General features: G+C 36.3%; 2 protein-coding genes across 2 annotated transcripts; both read right to left on the bottom strand.

Moving 5' to 3' along the window:
- Window positions 1-2,441: 2,441 nt before the first annotated feature.
- On the bottom strand, window positions 2,442-9,213 carry LOC113284479 (pleiotropic drug resistance protein 1-like). The gene is made up of 20 exons (XM_026533955.1): window positions 8,544-9,213; window positions 8,334-8,454; window positions 8,168-8,256; window positions 7,834-8,078; window positions 7,660-7,736; window positions 7,401-7,454; window positions 7,227-7,317; window positions 6,837-7,138; window positions 6,131-6,729; window positions 5,874-6,034; window positions 5,679-5,782; window positions 5,430-5,586; window positions 5,244-5,354; window positions 5,043-5,155; window positions 4,586-4,918; window positions 4,124-4,498; window positions 3,656-4,017; window positions 3,387-3,558; window positions 3,042-3,296; window positions 2,442-2,942 (listed from the first exon to the last, which is right to left on the bottom strand). The coding sequence occupies exons 1-20, from the start codon at window positions 8,861-8,863 to the stop codon at window positions 2,682-2,684; spliced, it is 4,302 nt and encodes a 1,433-aa protein (XP_026389740.1). The 5' UTR covers window positions 8,864-9,213; the 3' UTR covers window positions 2,442-2,681.
- A 1,644-nt stretch (window positions 9,214-10,857) lies between these two features.
- Window positions 10,858-13,595, bottom strand: LOC113280666 (pentatricopeptide repeat-containing protein At2g37320-like). Its single transcript, XM_026529264.1, has one exon. It carries the CDS (start codon window positions 13,593-13,595, stop codon window positions 12,093-12,095), a length of 1,503 nt encoding a protein of 500 aa, XP_026385049.1. The 3' UTR covers window positions 10,858-12,092.
- Between the last annotated feature and the right edge of the window lie 12,149 nt (window positions 13,596-25,744).

Below are 25,744 nucleotides of genomic sequence, written 5' to 3' on the forward strand. Positions count from 1 at the left end.
TGAACTAGTGAGAGAGTTGTTCAAGTGCTTATATCTTATAGATGTATATAAGACACAATCGAAGCAAAATCGTTTTTGATTCACTCGAATCGATTCATGAACATTATATCCACTGTTTGCAAAGATTGCATTCCTTATTATGTAAATGTTTTAGTTTATGAACAAGCTGATTTTAGAAAGTAACCTACCTAAGTATGCGAACGGGTACGCGTACTTAAGTAACCATATTGAGTTTGTTTTTTACTTTCAAACTCCAGCAGAAATTCACGGTCGTGAACTTTCCACTACTCACCCGGATTTCCAACAACCGCCAGTACGCGTACGGGTACGCATACTTTGGGTTCCGGGTTTTGGACATTTACACAAATGTGAGAACACACTGTTTATATCCAAAGATGGTTACATGTTCTAAACTCTCATTTCAACCATTGAAACTTTCTTTGAGGATGTTATATAGTTGTTATTCACAAACTATTTTTCATCAAAGCGATTTTCAAGTTATTGAAATAATCAACTTGACTTTCGTCACGAGTAAAGATGAACTTTGCCAAAGCGAAAGCTTACCAACACATATTTCGAGAAATAGATAAGCGAGATACACTCGGATCGAAATAGAAAATGTGTATAATCAAAGTCTATATAGCAATACGACTTTTGTCTCAAAATAGGAGATAGAGTAGATAGACTTTTGAGTGATAGATAAGTTCAAGTCTCTACATACCTTTTGTCGATGAAGTTCCACAAGTTCCTTGACTAGTTCTTCGTCTTCATATGATGAACGTTGTGGAGTCTAGAGCTCAACTACACTTACTATCCTAGTCCGAGACTTAGCTATAAGTAGACTAGAAATCAAGACTTATAGTTTTGGCAACTAAACTTGACAAACAAGCTTGAGATAACAAAGCTTGTGACTTCGACCGAGCAGTGTTCTAACAACTGCAACAACAGTAAAGATTTTGTGGGTAAACCTTTGGTAAACCCTCCCGAAACTAAACTCGGCTGTTAGGGACACCTTGTGGTTTAAAGGCTTGTTGCACCAGCTAAGTGCCGTCGCGTCGCCTGCGAAAGTGAGCAAGGTTTAAAATTCAATAATTAGTCAGTGTTCTATGTTGTGCGGTTTTCTAAATTAATGAAATTATTTATGCATCTCACATGAGTTCGATGAAATTAGCTATTTTCCCTTAAATTTAAAAATATCGATCAAAATACGAGTCTTCGGTACAGTGTTCCCGCAAAACCCCGTTAAGGAGATTGCCATTCCAAGTTTTGGAAAGCGCTATGTACCCTAAACGTGTTGATCCAACACTACCCAAAAAAAATTATGTTCAAGGAACTCCTGACCCAGTCTAGTGTAAATAGAGTGTGAACAATATTTGGTTAACAAAGTCTAAAATTTAAAAGAAGTGTTGACAAAGTATAAAGCAAAAAAGGTCAAGCCACGGATAATGACTAACCGTTCCATAAATCTCCAAAAGTTTGATCACTACATGTTCACAAGGAACGGGTAATCACTACCCGTTTTTACGGTGAAAAATGGGCAATGGTTAACCGTATTTCACTTTTTCAAAACGAAACCGTTGCCCATTTAAACTTTTTCCCGTGGGGATGTCATTGAATAAATAACTTAAGTGGAAAGAGGGGGAATAAGCCACGGTTTTAGCACAGATTAAGTCGATAATAGGGATAACAATTCTTTTTACCTTGTGTTTTTTCCCCCTAAATTATATGGCACCATAAAGAATGGTTGGTGATTATGTGAACAATGAATAACATTTATTATCCTCCGTATTGGTCTTGAATACTGTAAATTGATGACAGTGACAAAGATCCGTTTACTATCTAAATCAAAAAATATGGTAGAAAATGATCCAACAAGGTGGGATTTGAAAGAGAGGAAAACATAAATTGACTGATTAGAAAAAGAATCACGTGGGACTTAAAGTTGTTTGATGTTCTTTGATTTACCTAGACTTACTTGTGTTGATAAGAAAGGATAGTCGATATATGCCCAAGAAGTTGACCATCCAACTTTGTTAAATGGAAAATTTAGCAGTTGTGGGGGGCGGGGGGACAAATTGCTATCTTTCGAGAGACCTCTACTCCATACTGTGTATTAACCTCCACAGAAACATGTGAATATTTTGGAGCAATATGTTCCTTTTTCCAGAAAATGGGCCTTGTGAAAGGAGCATCATTAAAACCAGGAAACAGACCACAGTTCCAGCTTAAAAGTTTCTGACAGGATTGGCAACTCAAGGGGGTATCAACTGTTGGTTGCATTTCCTCTCATTTAGGATCGTTAAATCACTCGCCTTCTAAATGTTTTAGGGTAGTTGGTTCGGTATAGTTGGCCTGAAATTTGGAAGGGTGGGAATCCATGGGTATGCCCATATAGCATTTTTGACGTTGCTACACACCAATTAATTTTGTGGAATATAAGGTTTATTAAGGAGTCTCCACTCATTTTATTAAAATGCCCAAAATATACATAAAAAAATATTACATGGAGTCAGAGAAAAATAATGAACCAATAACTATACAAAAAGTACCAAGACCAATGTTGGAAAGTCTCGTGTACTACCACATCTTAAACCTTGGTGAAACTCGAAGATAGTATACCTTAATGAAGACGACTCAACAACAATAACATATATGTAAGCCAAATAGATGGCTATAATCTATTATCTTTTCTGGAAGTTAAGAGTTCTGATGGCATAGGCAAAGATGAAGGCGAAAAGTACAGGAATTCCGAAGACAACAACTGCAACCACCGGGTGGAAATCACGTTCGAAACCAAAATAATCCTTCATGAAAACCTCCACTGTAACATCTGTGTCGACCATGACAGTTTGTATGTCTCCAAACTGCGAGACAGCTAATCCATATAAGGTCCATGCAACAGGGCATGCCCAGTAGTACCATCTCCACCAAATTGGAATTTTCTGTAATCAATCATAATAAGAAAAACGTTAGACAATGAGTAGGAAATGATAGACTTTATAGTTTCTAGAAAATAGATATCTATATCCATTGTAACATACCGTTCGTGGGACTATAAATCCTGAAAAGAGATTCCATAAGCCGTAGAATGCAGCACCAATAATGGATGCAATTGTTTCGTTTGGTGTCACTGCCACGGTCATCATTCCGTAGAACGTAAAGTAACACAACGTGAAGAACATATAGAAGATATACCAGAAAAACTTTGCGGCTGTCCATTCAAATCCGATCATGGCGTACACTATAACTCCGTAGACCAAAGACTGAAGCAAGATATATGGAATCTCAATAACTACCTGCAATGATGATAGGAGAAGAAATCAATGACCACCTGGAAAATTATGCTCAATTAAATATCTCAAAAATATCAAAAAATTAAAAATTACCTGTCCGAAGGCATAAGGCAAGGCGGAGTACATTCCAGCTGCTCTTTCTCTGTAAAAGACTGTTCGCTCCACAGCAACAATCGGCTGCACTGACGAGGTGTTTTGAACTCCAAGAAAGATAACAGCGAGATACATAGAACCCAAAGCATTAAACAGATCTTGTCTTCGTGACCTACAATTTTAAAAAACAATGGATGATATTAAAGAGATTGAATCATGAGAGAAAAGCTATAAAAATTGGATGTGCTTAAAATCTTTATACGACTTACGTCTTAGTACCAAGATCCCAGAAAATTGTACCAAACATCAATGCGATGACCACTGTAAAGTAAAATCTCACTGCCGTGTATGGAGGGTTTCGCCAGTATGACCAGTATTGTTTCCACAGGCAAGCCATGCATTGAGTAAAGAATGATCTGGAGTACATGGTCGGGAAGTACAAATCCTTGGTACTAGGAGGTGCGACACTTAGTTCTTTGATGAGCTCTTTGTTTCTCTTGTATAGCTCCGAGTTTTTGTATATATCAGTGAAGTCAACCCCCAGACCAGCTTCTTGTCCTGCAGAAGTCACCTCCAACATCCACGTTGCCGGATTATAACCATCTTTGATTTTACTGACTCCTTCAATTCCCTGATTTGAATCCAAACTTTATTTGTTAATAATGTATTCAATGGATAAATGAAAGCCAGAAACTAGAATTTTCCAGTGTTCACTTCTTTTTTAAAAAAGGTTTCACCTCAAAATATCTGATTAAATGGCAAGAATGGCGACCCAGAGGTCCGACATAAATTTCTTGTCCTCCCCTCTTCATTAGGAATAACTCGTCAAAGGATTCAAATATGTCAATACTAGGCTGATGGATGGTGCATACAACAGTTCTTCCTGTGTCCACGGTATTCCTCACAGCTCTCATCACAATAGCTGCTGCCCTTGCATCTAGGCCAGATGTTGGCTCATCCATAAATATAATGGATGGGTTAGCAACTAATTCGACAGCAATGGTTAATCGTTTTCTCTGCTCAGTTGATAGTCCATTCACACCAGGCAACCCAACTAGTGCTCCCCGCAGTGAAGACAGCTCGACAAGCTCCATTACCTCCTCAACAAACATCTACGGTCAATAATAACTGATTGAGTCTATTTTTGTGGATCAAATTGATTGTCAGTAATGTTGGAATTTAAATATCACACTACGAACCTTTCTTGTTTCAGGTTGGACATCCTCGGGTAACCGAAGCCAAGCAGAATAGAGAATGGACTCATAGATTGTAACATGTGGAGAATGAATATCGTTCTGCTCGCAGTATCCTGATATGCGTGCAAATGTCTCTTGCTTCTTTGGATATCCAGATATCATGATGTTTCCATCGATATGTCCACCAGTTTTTCTTCCCGCCAAAACATCCATAAGAGTAGTCTTACCCGCACCACTAACACCCATTAAAGCTGTAAGAACTCCTGGCCTAAAAGCTCCACTGATACCTTTTAGAAGCTCCAGTCGATCTTCAGTGACTCCTTGAGCTTTCATTTCCTGAGTAAACACCAGAAAACTTTGTTTTTAAGCTTCAAATGTTTGTGTAGTAATAAATAGTCACTTCCTTTGATATAGCCTTTCAAAGTCTGCAAATGTATTACTTTCTAAATGGTGTACTTACCGCTGGCATATCTACGGAATATGTAATTTCATCAAAAGTGATAGAAAAAGGTTGAAACGGAAGAACCATTCCACGCTTCTTGTTTCCGGTTTCCTCATTAATAGAGTCCATCCCTGTGGATAAAGACGTCGCTTAGATACTTCTCTTAATGGTTTCAGTTCTTTTAGGAAAACAAATAGAAAATTGTTGCATTATAATCACCTCTAGAACCACGACTTGTGGAGTTCTTTCTACGAGAGGTTAACTCCATCTCTTTTCCAGTTTTTTCAGATACTGAATCGTCAGATATGACTGCCCGGGAATTTGCAAATGCTGCATAAATTTGATTGCAATATTAGAAAATGCTACCTCAGTTATAACTTTTTTATAAACTAGGAAGATACTCACGATTGAGATAAGTAAGAGCCAAAGTGAAAAGCAAGTTGAATAGGATAACATATCCAAGCAACGCCCCAACTCCAATCCAATACCAAGATGGATCTGCGAAGAATCCACGAGATTTGATAATTGCCTCTCCTAGTGTATCATTCGTACCGGGAAGAGTCTACAAAACAGTAATTAGTTAGTTCTAAGCTTAGTAAAATTAAGTTGGGAGAATTTCTTTCTTAAGAATTCATTTCAAACTGGCACGCTTACTTTGTTCCATCGACTGCCATAAAACTCGTTCGCGAGTGCTGCATTTGTCCCATACATTAACGGAGATATCCAGTATCCCCAGATCCACCATTTTTTCACATTATCTGTAGCATAAAAGTCAGATATCCATAGTTTGATAGCAACAAGAAAGAAAACTGAAGAAAGTATTTAATTAATTAGATTTCGATTGATTACCTCGAGATAGAACGAATCCTCCAAGGGCCAATAGAATAAGTAAAATAAAGGATCCAATTGTGTTTGCAACTATCATATTTCTTCCCAACCCTGCAGCTAATCGGAACAGTGCTGCAGCCATCTGGTTTACAAATAGGAGTAGAAAGTACTGCCTAAACAACCTGCAGAGAGTTAAATTTGGATAATCATTTTCATGAATTGCAAAATGCGGAATTCATGTCAGAAACTTATTGTACAAACCAAAGAAAATATAATACCTTTCGACATTTGGATCAAATCCAATGACATAGTAAGTCATGAACACCCAAACTGCAACTTCTACAAATGTGATAGGAATTTTGAGGATCCATGTAGGAAGAGTATATGCCCATGCAGGGTAAAAGCGCAGATCTCTTTGCTTGAAAAACACAGGAAGCTTCATCACAGTCATGGCAAGCTCCGAAAACCCATTAAACATAATCATCATAAGAGTAAAAAACAAGGCTCCCATATATATCCCACCATCGACAACAGTATCTTCCTTCATTTCAGTACGCAGAAAGAGGGTCATCGTAACAAATGCAATGAAGATAAGCTGGAACAACTTGAAAATATAAACGAAGGAATTCCTTTTCATTAACAAGTATTCTCTTGCGGCACAAGCTTTTAATAGTTCAGTCTTGCTAACTCCGTATTTCTCAGTGGTCAAAGCAGCTGGGTGGCTCTTCGACTTGTTAAATGGAGTGGCAAGTTCTTCTCTTAATTTTCGGCCAATATGAAACGACTGAAAAGCCTGTGTGAAATCATTGACTGTGACGAAAGAGTAAGGCTCGTCTCTACGAGCCCAATACTGTTGCTGATCTTTCTTTGATGTTACCTGTAAAGAAATGGAAGCGAAAACTGTAAGAAGGTTTACAAAAATAATTGAACATGAGATATCTAAGCAAACAAATAAGTAAAAAAATAGGTAAGGAAGAAATTCACTTCTTGCAAGAAATCCGCAACTCCTTTCCTTTCCGGACATCTGAATCCCATAGACTCAAAAAACTCGAGCACATGTTCTCGCGGACCTTGATAAACGATTTTCCCATCAGACAGGAGGATAATGTCGTCGAAGAGATCATAAGTTTCTGGTGCTGGTTGCAGAAGAGATATCACAGCGGTAGCATTCATGATATGGACCGTCTGCCTAAGTGAACTCACAATCTGAAACGTCGTAGAACTGTCTAGACCTGTAGATATCTCATCCATGAACAATGCTCTTGCCGGCCCGACCATCATTTCCCCTATCAAGTTAGAAATTCATCTTAGCATTCATTCACAGAACAAGCTACGTACATCTTATTGCTGATTTAAGACAGAGAGTTGTTCTACCTGTTGTTACACGTTTCTTTTGTCCCCCAGAGATACCTCTCAACATTTGATCACCAACCAGGGTATCAGCGCAGATATCCAACCCCAAAATCTAAAATTTTACGCAAAACGCATTAGTAAGTAAAATTGTAAAGCTTCTTAACCAAATATGGTTTTGCAGTGACAAGATGATACCTTTAAAATGTAGTCTGTAACTACATTGGCTTCTTGACCATCTATTGCTGCTGCCTACAAAAATCGTCAGATAAAAATCGAGCTTAGAGAGAAAATCCATGAACTCGAAAAATGGTTTTTGCTTGACATCAATATACAACTTAAAGAAAAACAATAATGTTGGAATATATGGGCAAGTTAGCAACACTCAGTAAACCTAGAACAATCTAACTATGTTGACTAGGTGAAATATATCTAGAGATTTACTAGCTATCTATACCTTCATATAGACATCAATATCTGGATCAGGCTTAATGTTTGCAGCTTTTTCCCTTCTTGAAATCTCTGCCAACATATCTGTTCATGTTCCAAAATCAATAGAGTTCAGATTCATACAATACTTTGTCAATCATGCATCAATGGACACAACAAAACACAATTCAGCTTTACTCACCATAACCAGTTCCAGCACCTTGACATCTAGCGGAGAAAGCCAAGGTTTCTCTGACAGTCATTTCTCCGATATGAAGATCATATTGACCGATATACGCAGATGTTCTTTGTGGAACAAATTCATGCATTCCATGGCCATTATAACTTACTCTCCCTGACACCTTAAGATCTTTATCAAGCTTTCCAGCCAAAGCCAAGAGCATAGTAGTTTTTCCAGAACTGGGTGGCCCTAAAAGCAGTGTCATCCTATAAAAAAATGTTCGTGCATCAGCACAATTACTTGAGTTTTTTCTTTTCGGGATTTGGATAGAAGCAAAAGCAGGGTTAACCCGTACCTGTTAGGTTTGATGATTCCGCTAACGTCATTAAGGATTGAAAATGGTTTCTTTCTATTCGGTAGAATACGGAGAAAACTCAAAAACCCCTGCAAATGAACAAAAGTTTACTTTAGCTAATAATTCTTCAATATGGAATAAAAATCCATATGAATGATATGGTTACCTCAATAACATTGACAGTAGCGTTGAGTAGTGTTGGTAAAGATCTTCCTTGTCCATAAGATTCAGCATCTATCCTTAGATTTTCATACCTCACTTCAATTGTTGGAAGATCAAGTCCCACTCTGTGACACACAATTCAAAAACAGAGTCATTAGAAACAGAGAGGGGAAAAAAAAACTGAGACAAAAACAGAGAAAGATTAATTAGTTACCTATCAATTCGATTCTTAAGTTTTGTCAAGAACTTCGCGTTGTCTTCTTCAGCAACTCTTAATAATCTCTCAATCAATTCTTTTTTCTCTGGAAACCCAAGATTGTGAATATCGATTTCTTTAGTTGCATCACCATCAGGGAGAATCCCTTTTCTTAAACGATTATAAGTTGGAAGTTTCTCTAAAGCAGCCCATTTTAATGCTTCTTCGTCATTTTCATCTCTGGAAGATCTTGAGAATATTTCTTGCGCAGAATTGTTTCTCCAAGCTGATGAACTTCTTCTCAAACTTGCTACTTTATATATTTCACCACGATCCATTTATAACCAACCAAAAGGTCCAAAACTCCAAAACCCACTCTGGGTTTCCTTCTTGGTCTTCTGAAACTCCTCTGTTACACAACACTCCTCTGTTCAACAACTCTTCTGCTTCAAATTCTTTTGGAGTGGAGTTTGTTATAAAATTGAGATTATCTTGGAAAGAATAAGAAGTATCTATATTTATATACGTGGAGACTGTGTTCGAGAATTTTATACAAAAACGTGGAGTATTGAGAAGATCAAAAAATTAGTATTTTGTTGAATATCAGTCAATAATGAGAAAACCACAGCTAAGAATGGTCTTCTGTAGCTGTTTAATAATCTGAACTTTCTTTCTTGTTCAACTAGATTGGCTTTCATGATTTCACAAACAGATATATGAGTTATTTGACTGCTTTAAGCCACCTGCATGTTCTATCTGTGGGTTACCCCAACAAGACTGGCCTCAGAGCAAAAGTTAAAAAGTCCGTGGGCGTCATGCATGCATGCGACGTCCTAATCAATCTTGGACTAATAATTCCTTTCGCTGAATGCGAATCCAGTTGCGGTGGTGAAAGGTGTAAATCAACAGGGGAGAAGTCACGACGTGCATCATAAAATACGTGCATTTTATTATTTTGAAAAAAGTCAGAAGCATAGTAAATAATTCTCTGTATCATCTAGAAGCGGTCAGAGGCATATGAGCCGTACTTTGTATGTGCCGTAGTTTTTGGAAATTTTACGGTAATAAAGCTTCTTGATTGCTTGATGAGTGAATATCAAAGAGCAGCTATCTCCAGACTCCAGTGACATCAAAAGGCAGGAAAACTGTAAAGCTTCTAGATGGCTTGGCTTGATGTATGGATATTTACGAGGGCACGTTTGATGAGTGAATAGTATGCAAGAGAATCCATCACCAAATGACATTAGTCAAGGAAAATTTATAATCAGCACTCTATAATTTTCTTATTTACTTTTGCTTTGAAGCATATTAATTTTTGAGCAAACTCTGAATCACATTGACAAAGTCTGTAAGGTGATTCATTTCATCTCATTATGAGCTACCATATTTGCAGGAGGGTAGGAGAATTACCAGTGATATTCCCAGAAGTTTGTGATAATGGATTTCTTCCAGCCATCGAATAAACCAAGTCTGCGTAGAAAGGTTTAATTCTTCTTACGATGTAATTTTCATTGACAGACCACACATTTTCAAAATCACATAGCACCAAGGGATATTATTCCAGTCTTTAGGAGAACATCAAATTCATCTTGATCACGAGTGTGTATAATCGCATGCCATAAAGTTTGATTTTTCGAAGTCCATATTTTTCTTTAGCAGCCTTGGAACAAGAAATCAAAATTCAATAACTATGACTAGTTGTCTTTCCTAATTGTCCGAGGTGTCCATAAAAATATGACTAAAAAAAATAAAAAATATCCTCGTATAAAGTACTCATTATACGAGTTCCACATTCAACTTAATGCCACATTTATTAAAAACATTCAAAGTTCTATAGTTTCTCAAACGTTGAAAATAACATAGAGGAATTACCGGAGCCACCACTAACTTAAAAATGATAGCCGAAGCGCACTACTCATGGTTGCTTCCTGTAGACCCTGAAGAACATTTAGCGAAAGCACTACGACAACTTGGTTTCATCGGCTCCTCAAAATGATTCAATTGTAGATCCTTAAGGAATGTGAGAAGCTAAACACCCTTTGGTTCTGAGGCAAATATGGAACTTGCTGGTTGGAATACCACTGCATCTTTTCATATCACAAAGGCACGGTGATAACGCACAAATGAGACAAACTATACCCACGCATAACCTAATAACTGAGCAACAAAGGTCACAAAAAGGACTAACAGCTCCCACGACTGGTGGCAAAACATTTTCTAGGAAAATGACAACTACATAATAAGCAAGAAAAGTATAACTGCACCAGCGCATTAGAGCTAGGGACTGATGACACTGGCAGACTCTATTTTCGTCAACAGAACTAAGAGACCATTTTCCATAAAAATAAATAAATTAGGCATTGAATCAGTTGGGCGCTGGCATACATGAGACGTTGAAAAATTGGGGGAAGATATACTCTATTTAACAAAAACAAGTTCATGACTTCATGTATAACATTTCCTGTGTAACATGCGAAAACACAAGATAAATCTTACAGTGTGATTTTGGATGGTCAAGCCTACGAATGAACAACTTTTATGCTCAATCATCATCTTCTCGTTCTCTCGCTAGCGAGAATGTTTCATTCACCAAAGGAACAAGCTCAGCTTCAGATGGCGTGGACGGTAGTTTTTAATCTTGAGTGCAAAAATGAGTCCCGAAGCTTCAGCAACAGTAGGAATGGAAGGCCCAACAAGAGAAGTTTTATGACAGAGAATTTGGTCAATAAAATTCCTGGCAATGGCAGCACAAGAACCATGCCCCTCTGCGATTGCAGCAAAGATGTTAATTTTGATAGTGTTACCTGTAGGAGCAGCCCAAAAAGATTCATCTAAATTCTGAAACACATCCGTAGAATCTGCAGCGTAAGTACTCAATTTTTCATCACTTCGACCATGAAAGTAAAAATGAGAGAACCAGTACAAAGCAATTCTAGCTAATGATATGTTTCACTTGAGGCTTAGCATTATCAAGAAAACAACCTCATTACGAGTCTTCCAAATAGAACGCAAAACATTATCCTTAGCAAGACAGGAGCTGTATCCATTATCCTTAGCAAGAGATTACTCTATGACTATTTCTTTAAGAGTAATAGAATCTGCAGTCAGTTACAATCCCTTCAGTAATCCTTCCTATCTTTTGAAAGACCCCTACTCCATTGTGCATTAACCTCCACTGAAACACGTGAATATTTTGTAGCAATATTTTCCTTTTTCCAGAAGATCAACCATAAGTTTGAGCATCCAATTCACAGCCGATCAGCATCTTTAGTAATATGGATTCTAAGAATCTGAGAGGCTACCGAAGGATCAAAAATTTTCTGTATCAACAGTTGGTTCAATTTCCTCTCATTTTAGGACCATCAAATCACTCACCAGCTTCTGAATATTGTGGGGTAGTTGGTTTGGCATAGTTGGCTTGACATTCTGAAGGGTGGAATCCATGGGTCTGCCCAGATATCAAGACCAACTCCTACTAAGTAGAGGAACATTTTTGAGGCTGCTTGACACACCAGCAACTGGTATTCTTAAGATACTTGGCTTTCAGAATTTTGCTCCACAGTACGGTTAAAGCTCAAGCCCTTCAATGCCTTCATGCAAATTTGGGACATATACTGAACTGTTCATGTTCTCAACTAAACTATCAACTACATCAAATATTTCAGTAGCTCTCATGTTTGATCCATCATCAACTCCAAAACTGACAATTTCGTTCTTAATCTCAATCCAACTATACCCAGGATTCGTCTTCAAACTTCTATCTTTCATCAATTTTCGAATTCTCACTGTTTGATCCCTTTGCCCGGCAATGGCATACAATTTTGATAACTGCACATGAGTTGCAGCACAATCTGGTTCACATAAAAGACGCTTCTCAGCTGCATGAATTCCAATCGCAACATTCCCGTGAAGTCTGCATGAAGATAATAGCGATCCCCATATAACTGCATTAGGAGTTACCGGCATTTCCTCTATTAATACTTTAGCTTCTTCTAGCAACCCTGCTCGACCTAAACTATCAACCATACACGAATAATGATCTAAATCTGGTTTAACCCCATTTTCAAGCATCAAATTGAAGCAATGCCTACTAATTTCTACAAGCCCACCGTGTCGACACGATGATAGAATTCCTAGAAAAGTGATGCTATCTGGTTTAAGTTTTAGTTTCTGCATTTTTTCATAAAGTTTTATAGCTTTCTCAGATAACCCATGCAGTGAATAACCCGCAATCATAGAATTCCATGAAACAATATCTCTTCTTTCCATAGTTTCAAACCTAAAAACTGCATCCTTAATATCACCACATTTTGAGTACATAGATATCAATGCATTTGAGATATCAGTATATGAATCAAAACCCATAAGAATAATCTGAGAATGAGCTATTCTACCTTGCACAAGAAACCCATTACCTGTATAAGCACTTAACAGACTTGTAAAAGTATAGTCATTTGGTTTCACATTTGAATTCCTCATTTGATTGTAAAGCTTCAAACACATATACACGTGCAAATTCTGAGAAAATCCTGCAATTATCGAAGTCCACGAAACAACATTTCTTTCAGGCATTTCAGTGAACACTTTATATGCATTTACCGGATCACCACATTTAGCGTACAAATTAACCAAAGAAGTTCCAATATAAACATATGAATCAAACCCAGTCTTGATTGCTAAACAATGGAGTTGGATTCCATGAATGAAACCTCTAACATACCCACAATAACTTAATGCAGTGGAGAGACTATTCTTATCGACATTAGAAACAAAATCCCTGTTTGGAACTTCTTCAAGGGGTGTCTTTTTAAAAGATATGTTATGATCATCAGGATTTTTATCAATCAAACAAGATTTTATGAGGTTGAGATGGTTTTGACGGACATGCGTAAGAGTAGGTTTTGGTGTGATGAGTTTTAAAATTCTTAAAGCTTGATCCAGACCTTTTCGTTTGTCTTCTGAGGAGGAAGAGGATAATGTTGTGAAATGTTTTGACAGATGCAGATGAATAGAGGAAAATGATTTGTAAGTAGCGACATTGTGAAGAAGTCTGAAGAAGATAGTGTTCATTTGTGGAGACACCCATGAGTCAACTATTTTTTTTTGTACTGTTTCATATAGGACAAAAAAATTCCACCGATCCTGACCGTTGGATCGATGAAATGGTATCGACACTTAGTAGGACTGGTATCCCCTTTATAAATCGTGGTTTGGGGAGAGATTTTTCTCCTATTTCAACAAGGGAATTCTCTACTCCATCCGACTAGTTTCAAACCAGACCGAAAGAAGGAGTTTATGCACTAAAAAAAAAGAAATCATATCGAAATACAAAATTTAGGAGAGGTCTCCAATCTATTACAGGAACAAGCAAGCTCAGTTTCAGATGGCCTGGAAGAATGAGTCCCGAAGCTTCAGCAGTGAAAAGGAAATTGCTATAAAATAGGAAAATGATTGATCCACCGAAAAAACCCACTGAATTTGCACCGTTTGAGAGGGTGGTGGGTCTCACTCCTGCCCCACCCTCACCCCAATGCAGAGAACGCCATTCTGGGTCAGTTCGATTCCGCACGGTGCATTTCTCGATTCTTTTCTTCGGTGGGTCTAGCAATTCCGAAAACTATATTAATTTCATTCAACCTGAGTCTTCTACCAAGCTTGTTTGGCATGGAAAGCTTTGTCACGTGGTTGTGATCCAGAATTAACAAACAATAATTTCTAGACTTACGACAATTATCCCGTAACAAAACCGGAGAGGTGGAAGCTTTTTTTTCCGGACATCGATGATCAAAGTGGGCCCCAACCTCCATATCCATCGGCCATTTTTTTTGTTTGTTTGATGATTTGGGATAGTAGTCTCGGACTATATCCTAAAATTCTTATAAGGAGTTATATCTGATAATTACGAGGTTCGAACCCTTATTTCTGCGTTAGGAGGAAGCATGCTAACCATAAGGAGTTATATCTGGTAATTACGAGGTTTGTACCCTTATTTCCACAGCAGAAGGAAGTATGCTAACCATCAGACTACTTGATGGTTGGTTAAAAAATCACTACAAAGTTAATCCTTACATGAACAATTGTTTCTGTCAAAAAACTAATATATTCGGATTTGATTAAGATTTTATCCATTAGGGGTGGGAGCAGGAGTTTTCATCATCATTTTCAAAACAAAAAGGCATTTTTTTTAACTGTTGTCTTTTAATCTCTGTTAGATTTGATTTTCATGGAAGGTTAATATTATGTATTTGCAGTTGCAATTATTCCTTTAACTCGTATTATCAGCGATGGATCTCCAATAGCAGTGGTGCTAAATCTCTTTTAACAGTGTTGGTATTCCTCTATCAGTGGTGACCATTCAAAATTTTCAAAACTATGAATACTAGAATATTGTTTTCACGGTGGGGAGGACTAACCAAAGAAAAACGAAATACCGTTGCGAAAAACGAAATACCGTTGCGATAAGACAATTCAATATGTCATTTGACTTCGGGGTATTTCATAATCCTTAAAAAAGGTATTACCTATTTCCCTCCTTCCTCTTCGGTTTATTTATGAAAATGTCCAAAGGAAAAAAGAAATTAGAATCAGGAAGGGAATTTTTGGTTTTTTAATAAGAACCATTTCCAATCTTTTTATCAAATTGCACATTTTTGTTATCCTATAGTTTACAAAAAGGCGTCCATAAAAGGGACTCTTTCCTTTGGGCCCTCTGATCGGTCGGTCCAATTACTGAGAAAAACATCATATCAATAACAGTGGTTTTATCAGGAATTCTTTTGAGGTTTGCTCGCATTTCTGAGATCGACAACTACCAACTTTTGTTATCGAATCCTAAGAGAAAAAAAAATCATTAACCCATCCATGATTCTGCATTTTGTTTGAAGATATGCTCACCCTAAAGTTATTTTAGGAAGCTCTCGTAATATGTGACCGCTATTTAAGACAATTCAAAATTTCGAAAATTTTTCTCCTAAATTAAAGCCAAAATATTCTTTCGGAGTGTACTCTCTGTTACTAAAGTCTATGGCATTTTATCTTGAGGAGGGATCCCCTCACACTTTTATTATCACACTATCTCACACGTTAGACGTCATTTTTATGAATAAAAACCAAACCGTAACGGATTTGAATCTTATATTTTGAGGATATGTTTCTCTTACTAAGTTTTATATGTCTACCAAAAATGAGCACATTCCGAGACGTATAACACCACCATCTACTACTTTGAAAATGAGCCGTAAAAAATCAACGGATTTTTGACCGTCGAAATTAAGACCGGTAGATTGTGAGATTTTATATTTCGGAATGTGCTCATTTTTGGTAGGCATGTAAAACTTGGTAAGAGGAACATATCCTCAAAATATGAGATTCAAATCCGTCATAGTTTGGTTTTTATTTGTAAAAATGATGTCCAATGTGTGAGATAGTGTGATAATAATAGTGTGAAGGGATCCTTCCTCTTTTATCTTAGGAGACTTCTCTATATTTATCTTTTCAGAATACCCTAACAATAAGTTCATACCTTTCCGTAATCATCTAGGTTTCTATCAAAATCACAAATTCTTCTGTTTAATGGCGTTAAGCTCTTAATTCCAACTTGCTACAATTACCCCATAACATGCAAAGAGCATCCATTAGTGGAGGTATTCCCGTACCTACAAGAAGAACTTTAATACTCCCTCCGTCCCTAATTGGATGACCTATACCATAAATAAGTGGAGTGATAGAATAGTATTATTATAAGAAATATGTAAAATTTGATAGCCATATTTATATTCATTAGATAGGTGTTTTAAAATGCTTTCCGATGATACAAAGTTTACAAAAATCCGTTGTATATTTTGAGAGATAAATCATTTCTAAATTTACTAGTAAATTTTAACTAGGTCATCTAATTATGGATGGAGATAGTATATGGCAAGGAAATTGATGCAACTCCTTCTAATTAATCAAACAACTTTATTGGTAAATGTATATATCATGATGCGCTTCATATCCAAGTAACCAAAAAAGGATTTGTAATTAAGTGGAGGAAGTATAAAAATATTGAGAGGAAAACTATGGGTACATACCTTTTTGTACTCAATTTTAATGGAAAAGAAGTTGTTAGTGAGTTTTGGAGTAATGCCCCATGGAATATTGTAGATCATCTCTTGGTTCTCTAAGAGTATGATTCTGAAACTATTATATTTGATTACAAGTTTATACACAAAGTTTTTAGTGTCCAAATAAAAATTTAGAGCTAGTACATCTTGACCATGCTATTATTGAGAAGATGTGTCATGAAATTGGAAGGTCGGTTTAAAAAACCATCTAGCTGGGAAAAAGAGAGTGGGAAAGACTGTTACAACCAAAGTAGTCGATATCCCTCATTGTCCCTACTCGGTTGCGGAGCGAGGAGCAATTAGCTCAGACTTGGAAATCACCAAAACTCGGCCTAATACTCGAAACCTATTTATTAAAGACGTATATATTGTTACTCATAAGTCGCGACGTTTGCCTAATTAAAATTAAAATTATAACACTATCATATAATTTAGTGTGCAACATTGTTATACTGGACCTATTAATCATGTTTTTAAAGGTTTTTATATTTGATAACTTTCAGATGAAGGGTTACAATTTCGTTAAAAATTGGATATCACACCGGTCATATAGCGAATAGCGATTACGCGGCCTTGGAGAACGATTTTGACTACACTGGTTACAACCAACATTTGAGTTGGTCTGAGAAAACCTGTGAAAAGGGGAACTTGGCTGCTAAATGCAAGGAAAGAGGAGTTCTGGATTAAGTATCATTATGATAGGTTTCCAAGGGAAATCTGCCCAGTGTTATGTCATAATACATAATAAAGAAGATTATGTAGATTTAGCTCACTAGCAAATGATTTTCAGATTCATTACTGAGGAACTGAACAAATACTACGCGGAACATGAACATCTTCCGCGTCAGAAGAAAAAGTCTCCAGAAGTACAAGTTAATATGCCGTGTTGTTATAGCATTGCTCGGTTGGACCCGCCAAGCGTTGGTATGTCAAAGGTAAGTTGTCATATTTTAGTATCAAATCTAATAAGTCGCTTGATTAGATTACTAGAGTCATAATACATAATAAAGAAGATTATTCATATTTTAGTATCAAATCTAATAAGTCGCTTGATTAGATTACTAGATTTTAGTATCAAATATGCCCCAGTGTTATGTCATAATACATAATAAAGAAGATTATGTAGATTTAGCTCACTAGCAAATGATTTTCAGATTCATTACTGAGGAACTGAACAAATACTACGCGGAACATGAACCCGCCAAGTGTTGGTATGTCAAAGGTAAATTGTCATATTTTAGTATCAAATCTAATAAGTCGCTTGATTAGATTACTAGAGTCAACTTTATCAGGTTGGACTGGGAAGTCTAGAAATGTGGAGACATACAAGTATTACTCTGAAGACCTGAAGATTCTGAAGACGTATCGACAACGACGATAACATCATATTTTCACGTGAGGTTAGTAACACGTGACTTGACTTGTTTCCATTTATATATAGTTATCTTTCAAGTCGTTTCTGATTGAAAACATAACATACAAAGTTACATATGTGAAACTCTAGTATAATAGACTTGATCATCATATTGTGATCGAAGTGTCAAAGAACAATATACCAATACTGATAAGTGCTTTATATTGGTACATTGATTTAAGAAGTATAATGCTTATCTTTTGAACTTCGAAATTGCGACATCAACATAATTTTTTTAACTCTTTACTAGATTGTAGAACATAGGTTTTATTTCATGCTTAAAAAACTATGTTTAACTACATGAGTTTAAGGAAGTAGACTTACGAAATTATTTCGTAGTTGAAAGAAATCAATAAGATTTAGGCCCTGTTTTCATTGAAGATCTAAGGTAGGAACGATTCTAACCTATACTGGGAATCAAGGTAGAACCAATCCTAACTTATGTCGGTAGTCAAGGTAAACCGATCCCTACCTATATTGGGAGTTAAGGTAGAACCGGTCTCAATAGGAAAAACCTATATCCTTAGTCACATACACTTTAGGGTTTGTGTGAGTTGGAAATTAGGTTAGAAAATTAGAAAAGTTGAAGATGTTGAAATAATGGTAATTTGAACACGTGCTGAAATCTTATTTATTAATTATTCAAAGGTATTCTTTGATACTCAAGGTGAGATCCCAAACCGAAATGTTTGAGAATCTTGAGATTTTCGAATGTATATGTTTGTTTTACCAACAATTAAAACATATCTCTGGAAAGATATATTACTTAAGTGCTAGCTAATATTGAGTTTTCCAAGAAGGAACAGTTGGATATCGGTTAGAATTAAAAAAAAAACGAATTTAGGTGCTTTATTGTATATCTTGAGAATATTTTCGGTTATGAAAATTCCTTGATGTCCAAAATAACTTGGTCTATAAATAATGAAGTTTGTTCTTCTTACAAACTTATCTTGAAGTAGGCATTTCGTTTCGTAGTCACTAGTATAGTAGTCTTATAGTATTACTTGTAATACTATCTTGGAGAATAAAGTAACTTAATTAGGCGAAATCCCTTACGTCCTTTAGATTAAAGACTTCTCTGGGATCAAGAAACATTTTGGTGGGAAACTAGAATTTGCATTGTTATTTTAGTTTTCGATTATTGACTTGATTGACTAACAATTGTTAACTCTTGATTGCACCTAGTTTTATTATTCGTGAGAGTCTTCTCTTCTGACATAAGGTCACTCAAACTAGATCAAGAGATTAACGGTAGTTCAAATATGATTTTGGATATGATGTTGACTTGTGATCATCCATAGTTAACATACTTCGTTTTGTGCGCGATCGATCATAAGTTGGAATCAAGATTGTTATTCTGCAGGTACAAAAGACTATTTAATAATTGAAGAGAGAAAGATTTTCTTATTGGTTTCCTAACTTTGTGATTTGCTTCGTGCACAAACTTGATCGGCTGGAACCCGACTAGATCTGTTTTATCTTTGATAAACTTGTTATTGCTAGTCGTATTTGGATCGGTAAACTATCATTTGGTTGTACTCTACAATATCCAAATCTGGTAGTTCCGTGTGACTTGATCTGGTTAACTTGTTAATCAGGATCTTGGAAGATTTAAGCCGACAAAGGAGTTTAATTTATTTTAGTTATAAGACCCTTTGTCAAAGCTCAACTATAATACCTTTGATTAACTTTTTGAGATAATAAGAGCGGTTACCAAACAAATTAGTATTTTACTGTTTGGAAGATGATATAAATAGTTGAGTACTTAAAATCTTTAGAAAGATTGAAGCAACTTAAGATAGTGAACTCTATCTTAGGATTCATGTGCGTTGGACATATTTATTGTAGGCGCATGGATACTGAGGAAACTAGTAGACTAGGGGTAGTTTACTTGGTCTCAACTATACAAAGTTGATAGTGGTCTTTGTATAACAGCTCAATTCTTAAAGCGAAAAAGAGGGGGTCTAACAACCATACCAAATATTTTGTTCGGCAATCTGTATGGACAACTCTAATACAATTCCAAGAGAATCAACTAGACAGTCAGGCTCAACCACGTAAAAGTATCCAAGAGCTATATCTCAATTTCTCAAATCAATCTGCAATTGAACAGAAATAAATCTGTGAGCCGGATCGATATGATAAATAATTTGGATGGTAGCAAAGACCAATATCCAAGCATCAATCAATTCCTATCCAACAAACAAGGTCGGATTTACCAATTGATTGAACTACTCACAACCTGTGATATTTCAATTATATAAACAAATATAATGCGGAAAAGAAATAACACAGACACCAGAAATTTTGTTAACGAGGAAACCGCAAATGCAAAAAAACCCCGGGACCTAGTCCAATTTTGAACACCACACTGTATTAAGCCACTACATACACTAGCCTACTACAAGATTAACTTCAGACTGGAATGTAGTTGAGACCTAACCAATCTCACACTAATCAAGGTACAGTCGCGTTCCTTACGCCTCTGAATCCCAGCAGGACTCACCCACTTGATTCCCTTAGCTGATCTCACACACAACCAAGAGTTGCTACGACCCAAAGTCGAAGACTTATAAACCAATCTGTCTCCCACACAAAAATCTATTCAGATAGATAAATCTGTCTTCCACAGAAATACCTATGAATTTTTGTTCTGTTTTATGATAAATCAAGGTGCACAGGAACCAATTGATAATCGGTCTTATATTCCCGAAGAACAGCCTAGAAATATCAATCACCTCATAATAACTTAACTATATGAAAGTAGAACAAGTTATTTTGGAATAACAAAGAATGAGACAAAGAGATTTGTGATTACTTTTTATATCTAACAAATCGGAGATAAATCTCGCGTCGATCTTAGAGAAGATAGTACTCAATACGATAGAACAAGTAAGATCAGAATACGCAACTACAGAGAAAATAGTTGGATCTGGCTTCAGAATCCCAATGAAGTCTTCAAGTCGTTAACCTACACGGTATTGGAAAAACCTAGGCTAAAGAAGAATCGACTCTAGTACGCAACTAGTATCACACAGGAGGTGCGGGGATTAGGTTTCCCAGTTGCTAGAATTATCCTTATATAGTTTTCAAATCATGGTTTGCTTAGTTAGCTTAGAAACAAAGCATTCATTATTCACCATTAGATGAAATCATGATTTAAGATGCAAGCTAAGTTTTGCTTGAAACCAAAGCAATATCTATCCACCGTTAGATGGACTTAGCTTGTTACACACAAATGAAATATACTTCATTTAGATATGGGTAACAATACCTAAATGTATACATAAGGTTGGCTCAATAATAGATAACCAAAGTTAGTCATATGAACACTTTTTTCTAATTCACATTTATCTAACACATCTAGATCAACTGTGATGATAAAAGATAATCAAAGGATCTAATTGTGTTCTTCATAGAGTTGTTCAATTGTTCATTATCTTATAGTAAAATATATGAACGAATCGAAAAAAAATCGTATTGATTCGAAAGAATCAAGTCATGAACATTTAAGCCACGGTTTGCAAAGACTGCATTCCTTATTTTATAAATGTATTTGTTCATGAGTATGAAATCATACTTTGCCGATTTTAGAACTTGAACCACTTAAGTTTGCGAACGGGTATGCAAACTTAAGTTCCGGACATTGGTCACAAGCCAACAGTTTGCAAACGGGTACGCAAACTTTAGCTCCGGACCGAACTCAATTGTAACCGTTTACGAACGGGTACACAAATTTGGTTCCCGGACTTCAATAGTTAAATTAGTTTGCGAACGGGTATGCAAACTTAAGTACCCTGACTTAAACAATTGAATAAGTTTGCGAACGAGTATGCAAAATTCCGGTCCTGAATTCTATTAAAACAGTTCGTACACTAAGTACACAAACCGTAATATACCAGACATGGGTTTTATCCCTTAACTCCCATTCCAATCATTGAAACATTCTTAGAAGACGACAATGGATGTCTCACACACACATTAGCTAATAAATAATTTTCAAGTGATTGTATGATCAATAAGAAACTTTCCAAGTCGACATCAAATGACTGTGTCATACAAATCATGTAAGATGTTTCAAGGAAATTTCCACATGATCATCTTTTGACATAAAGTCAAGAATAATGATGAATGCAGCTAATACAGAAAGCTACCAACACGTATTTCGAGAAATAGATAAGCGAGTTATACTCAGCTCGAAATATCAAATGTATATTATACGAAAGACTATATCGTATACGACTTTTGTCTCAATAAGAGATAAGTAAGAATACAATAGACTTCTGAGGATAGATAAGTTTTAGTCTCCACATACCTTTTGTTGCTGAAGTTCCTCCGAGTTCTTCAGTAGATCAACTAAAGCTCAACTATACAATCTATCCTAGTCCGAAACTCGTATAGGTGGACTAGAAATCAAGACTATAGTTTTGATCAACTAAACTTGACAAACAAGCTTGAGATAGAAATTCTTGCGAGTTCAACTGAGCAATGATCAAACATAAAGTATTTAAAACTGAACTAGGTCCTTGAGTTTTTCTTCATTTGCGATTTCCTCGTCAACAAAATCTTGTTGTGTTCTTTTACTTTGATTTCCGCATTATAACTTGTTTAAGTTATAATTAAAGTAATTACACTAGTAAGTTAATCCCATAAATATACTTGGGTTGAACCCTGTAGTTTAAGGTTTAGTTTTGAACTTATACTATATACAAGTGTATACCTTGTGGTTGCTATCTTCTTGACAGTTCCTGTTTATATTAGATCACGCAAGATATCAGACTTATAGGTTGATATCGAAAAGATTGTATTGTACTTGGAACCCTCGTTACGTGTACCGGTAATTAAGATAATAGTATTAATAGGATTATGTTGTTTAAGTCCGAGTTTGAGATTAGGCCCAATGAACCAAAAAATAAATAAATAGTCGGCGAAAACATAAGAGGATTACAAAAGATACTACATAGTTATCTTCTCAAAATACCCATTTTTATTGAATCCTCTCAGTCATAAGATCCTAATATCACTCAAATCCTTCATATCCAAAATCTTGCTTCGGTGATGTCAAATCCTCTTTTTGTGGTTATGAATGATGGGAGCTAGAAAGCTAAAGATGATCCATTTCTCAAACCTACTGATACAGAAATGGTTGGTATGATTAAGATAACCTTTTTTTTTAATCTTATTCTTTAATTTGATTTTTTTTTGATAAGTCAAAAATTGTATTAATAGATAACAAAATTTACAAAGTATAGTTTACAAGAAAAAAGGTCACAGCAACCCCAAAAACTTGTAAACTACTTGAAACAATAATAAAAAACATTTGGATATTCAACTGAAATTAAAAAATGTGGTCTTCCTTCATAATGCATTCCCACTTCATTAGCTAGAAAACATCCACGCTTAGCCATCTTATCCGCTGAAAAATTCGCCTCCCTATAGGTATGAATAAACCTTATAGAGTCATAATGTCTACAAATTGTCGTCCAATTTGTCTAGCAAACCAAGGCAGATTAGTATTCTTCCAAGTTTCAGCAACGCTATTAGAACCAGATCTTATGCAAATACGCCTAAAACCCCATCTAACTTCCCACACCATACCCACAATAATACCGTACAATTCAGCCAAGTAGTTGTTTGTAATTCCAAGGCCAATTGACATTGCACCAAGGACTGAAAAACTTGCATCTCTTGCCACAACACCATCACCCACAACACCTGGATTACCTCGCGCTGCACCATCACAACAGATTTGAACTTCATTTTCATCCGGAGGTTGCCAGAAACACTCTATTGGTTTGAGTTGCTTGATTTTTCTATGCTGCACATGGAAAAAATCAAGGATAATAATATCTTCAGCACAATTTCGCATGAAGCTTTTAAGCCTCACAGCATACTCTTGAATTAACTTCAACACCCTCTTGAAAAACAAATTCCAGTGCGCCTTCTTATGTTCAAACACAACCTTATTTCGAACAGCCCAAAGCTCAGACCTGATGACGAGATTGGAGAGCAGCCAAATATCACACACCATATCACTCTTCCCCTTTGCTGCTTTGACAGAAACCACCAGATTTTTGTTAGCATTTAAACCAAAAACATTACCAATCCAGTTCCAAGCGCGTCCAACAAAACTGCAATGAAAAAGGACGTAAGTGTTTCTTCTTCAACTCCATACATGCTACACTTATTGGCTAGTTGGATTTTGAATCTTGATTGTATGACATCATAAGTAGCACACGCGCCACAGAGAAACTTCCAATTCTGTGCAACCAGAGTTGGATGAATTTCTTTCCTCCAAAGAAGAGACGCTCCTTCCATCCTTCCATACTTGTTGCGAATCAAATCTTTTGCTGAGCTAACGGTAAAATCACCCTTGTATTCAGGCATCCAGACTCTTAAATCATCACCCCTATTAGGAACTGGAAGTTGGGACACATCAAAGCCAGCAGCAAGCATACGGTCCAAATGTACCTCGGAAATATTCCAATGCCCTTCAAACCAAACTTCACTGACCAACACATTTCTATCCAGACTTTGGTTATTTAGGATGTCAGCAATACTTCTTTCCAAGTACCATGCATCATAATACAAAGAAGTAGTTCTGCCATCCCTAAGCAACACTTTAGTATTCGAATCCACTGTCTTGTATGACTTCCTAATTCTCGGAAGAATAGAAGACTTCACCCCCGAAGTTTTAATACAACCATTCCTACCAAAAAAATTGGCACGAAGAAAACCATCCCATTTCTTCTTAGAAGTACGAATATTCCACCAAAGTTTCATGATAAGAGCTTCATTCATAGTAGACATACGAGTTAAGCCTAGCCCCCCCTCCTCAAAAGGACAACATACTTTATCATAAGCTACCACCACCGCACGATTAACATTTGAATCCCCCATCCAAATGAAATTCCTAATTGCCCTTTCACATTGCAAAGCTAGCAGCTGACTAATCCAAGAGATCAACTAAATAAAGAGGCACTAAGAATCTAATCATTTAAGAAATTTGCTACAAAACTTAACCCAAAACTAGCCCCGCTCAGAACTATATATACAAGAACTCCTCTCAAATGATACATATACAATATTCATTTGGTTTGCAAATAGAATATACAACATAATAAACATAGCCGAAGTTAACCAACTAACGAAAATCAACCCTTGAAGCTTTCCTTGCGCAACTTTCATCTGTCTATGAAACTGAAAGTGGGAATGGGTGAGCACATCATTCCTAAAAGGGGTGCCCCGCAGGAATAACATTTAACTTTTAAGTAATCATTGGAAATGATTTGAAAACAATTCATGTTTTCCCTAACACTAAAACACAACCAAATCACAGAGGCAAACAATCATGTATATGGAACTAACTCCTTCTAAACAATGTAATAATATGGTGACTCATCCAGCACCTAGATAATAATATGGTGACTCGTCCCGCACCTAGATAATAATATGGTGACTCGTCCCGCACCAGTAAATGAAGGAGCAATACCCTATATACCACATATGGAAATTCTCATTTCCAAACAATCAAATGGAAATTTTTATTTCCCAAACAATTCATAAAGACAAACAAAGGATTGCAATTCCTTTCCAAACCATGGAAAGATTAACAGAAATCAACAGTACTTTCGGAATTTAAAATAAAACAATGCATGGAATACACAATCAGACAATGCATGAATTTGTTAAACATAAGC

This window comes from Papaver somniferum, chromosome 5 (genome assembly GCF_003573695.1).
Source record: "Papaver somniferum cultivar HN1 chromosome 5, ASM357369v1, whole genome shotgun sequence".
Lineage (NCBI taxonomy): Eukaryota > Viridiplantae > Streptophyta > Magnoliopsida > Ranunculales > Papaveraceae > Papaver > Papaver somniferum.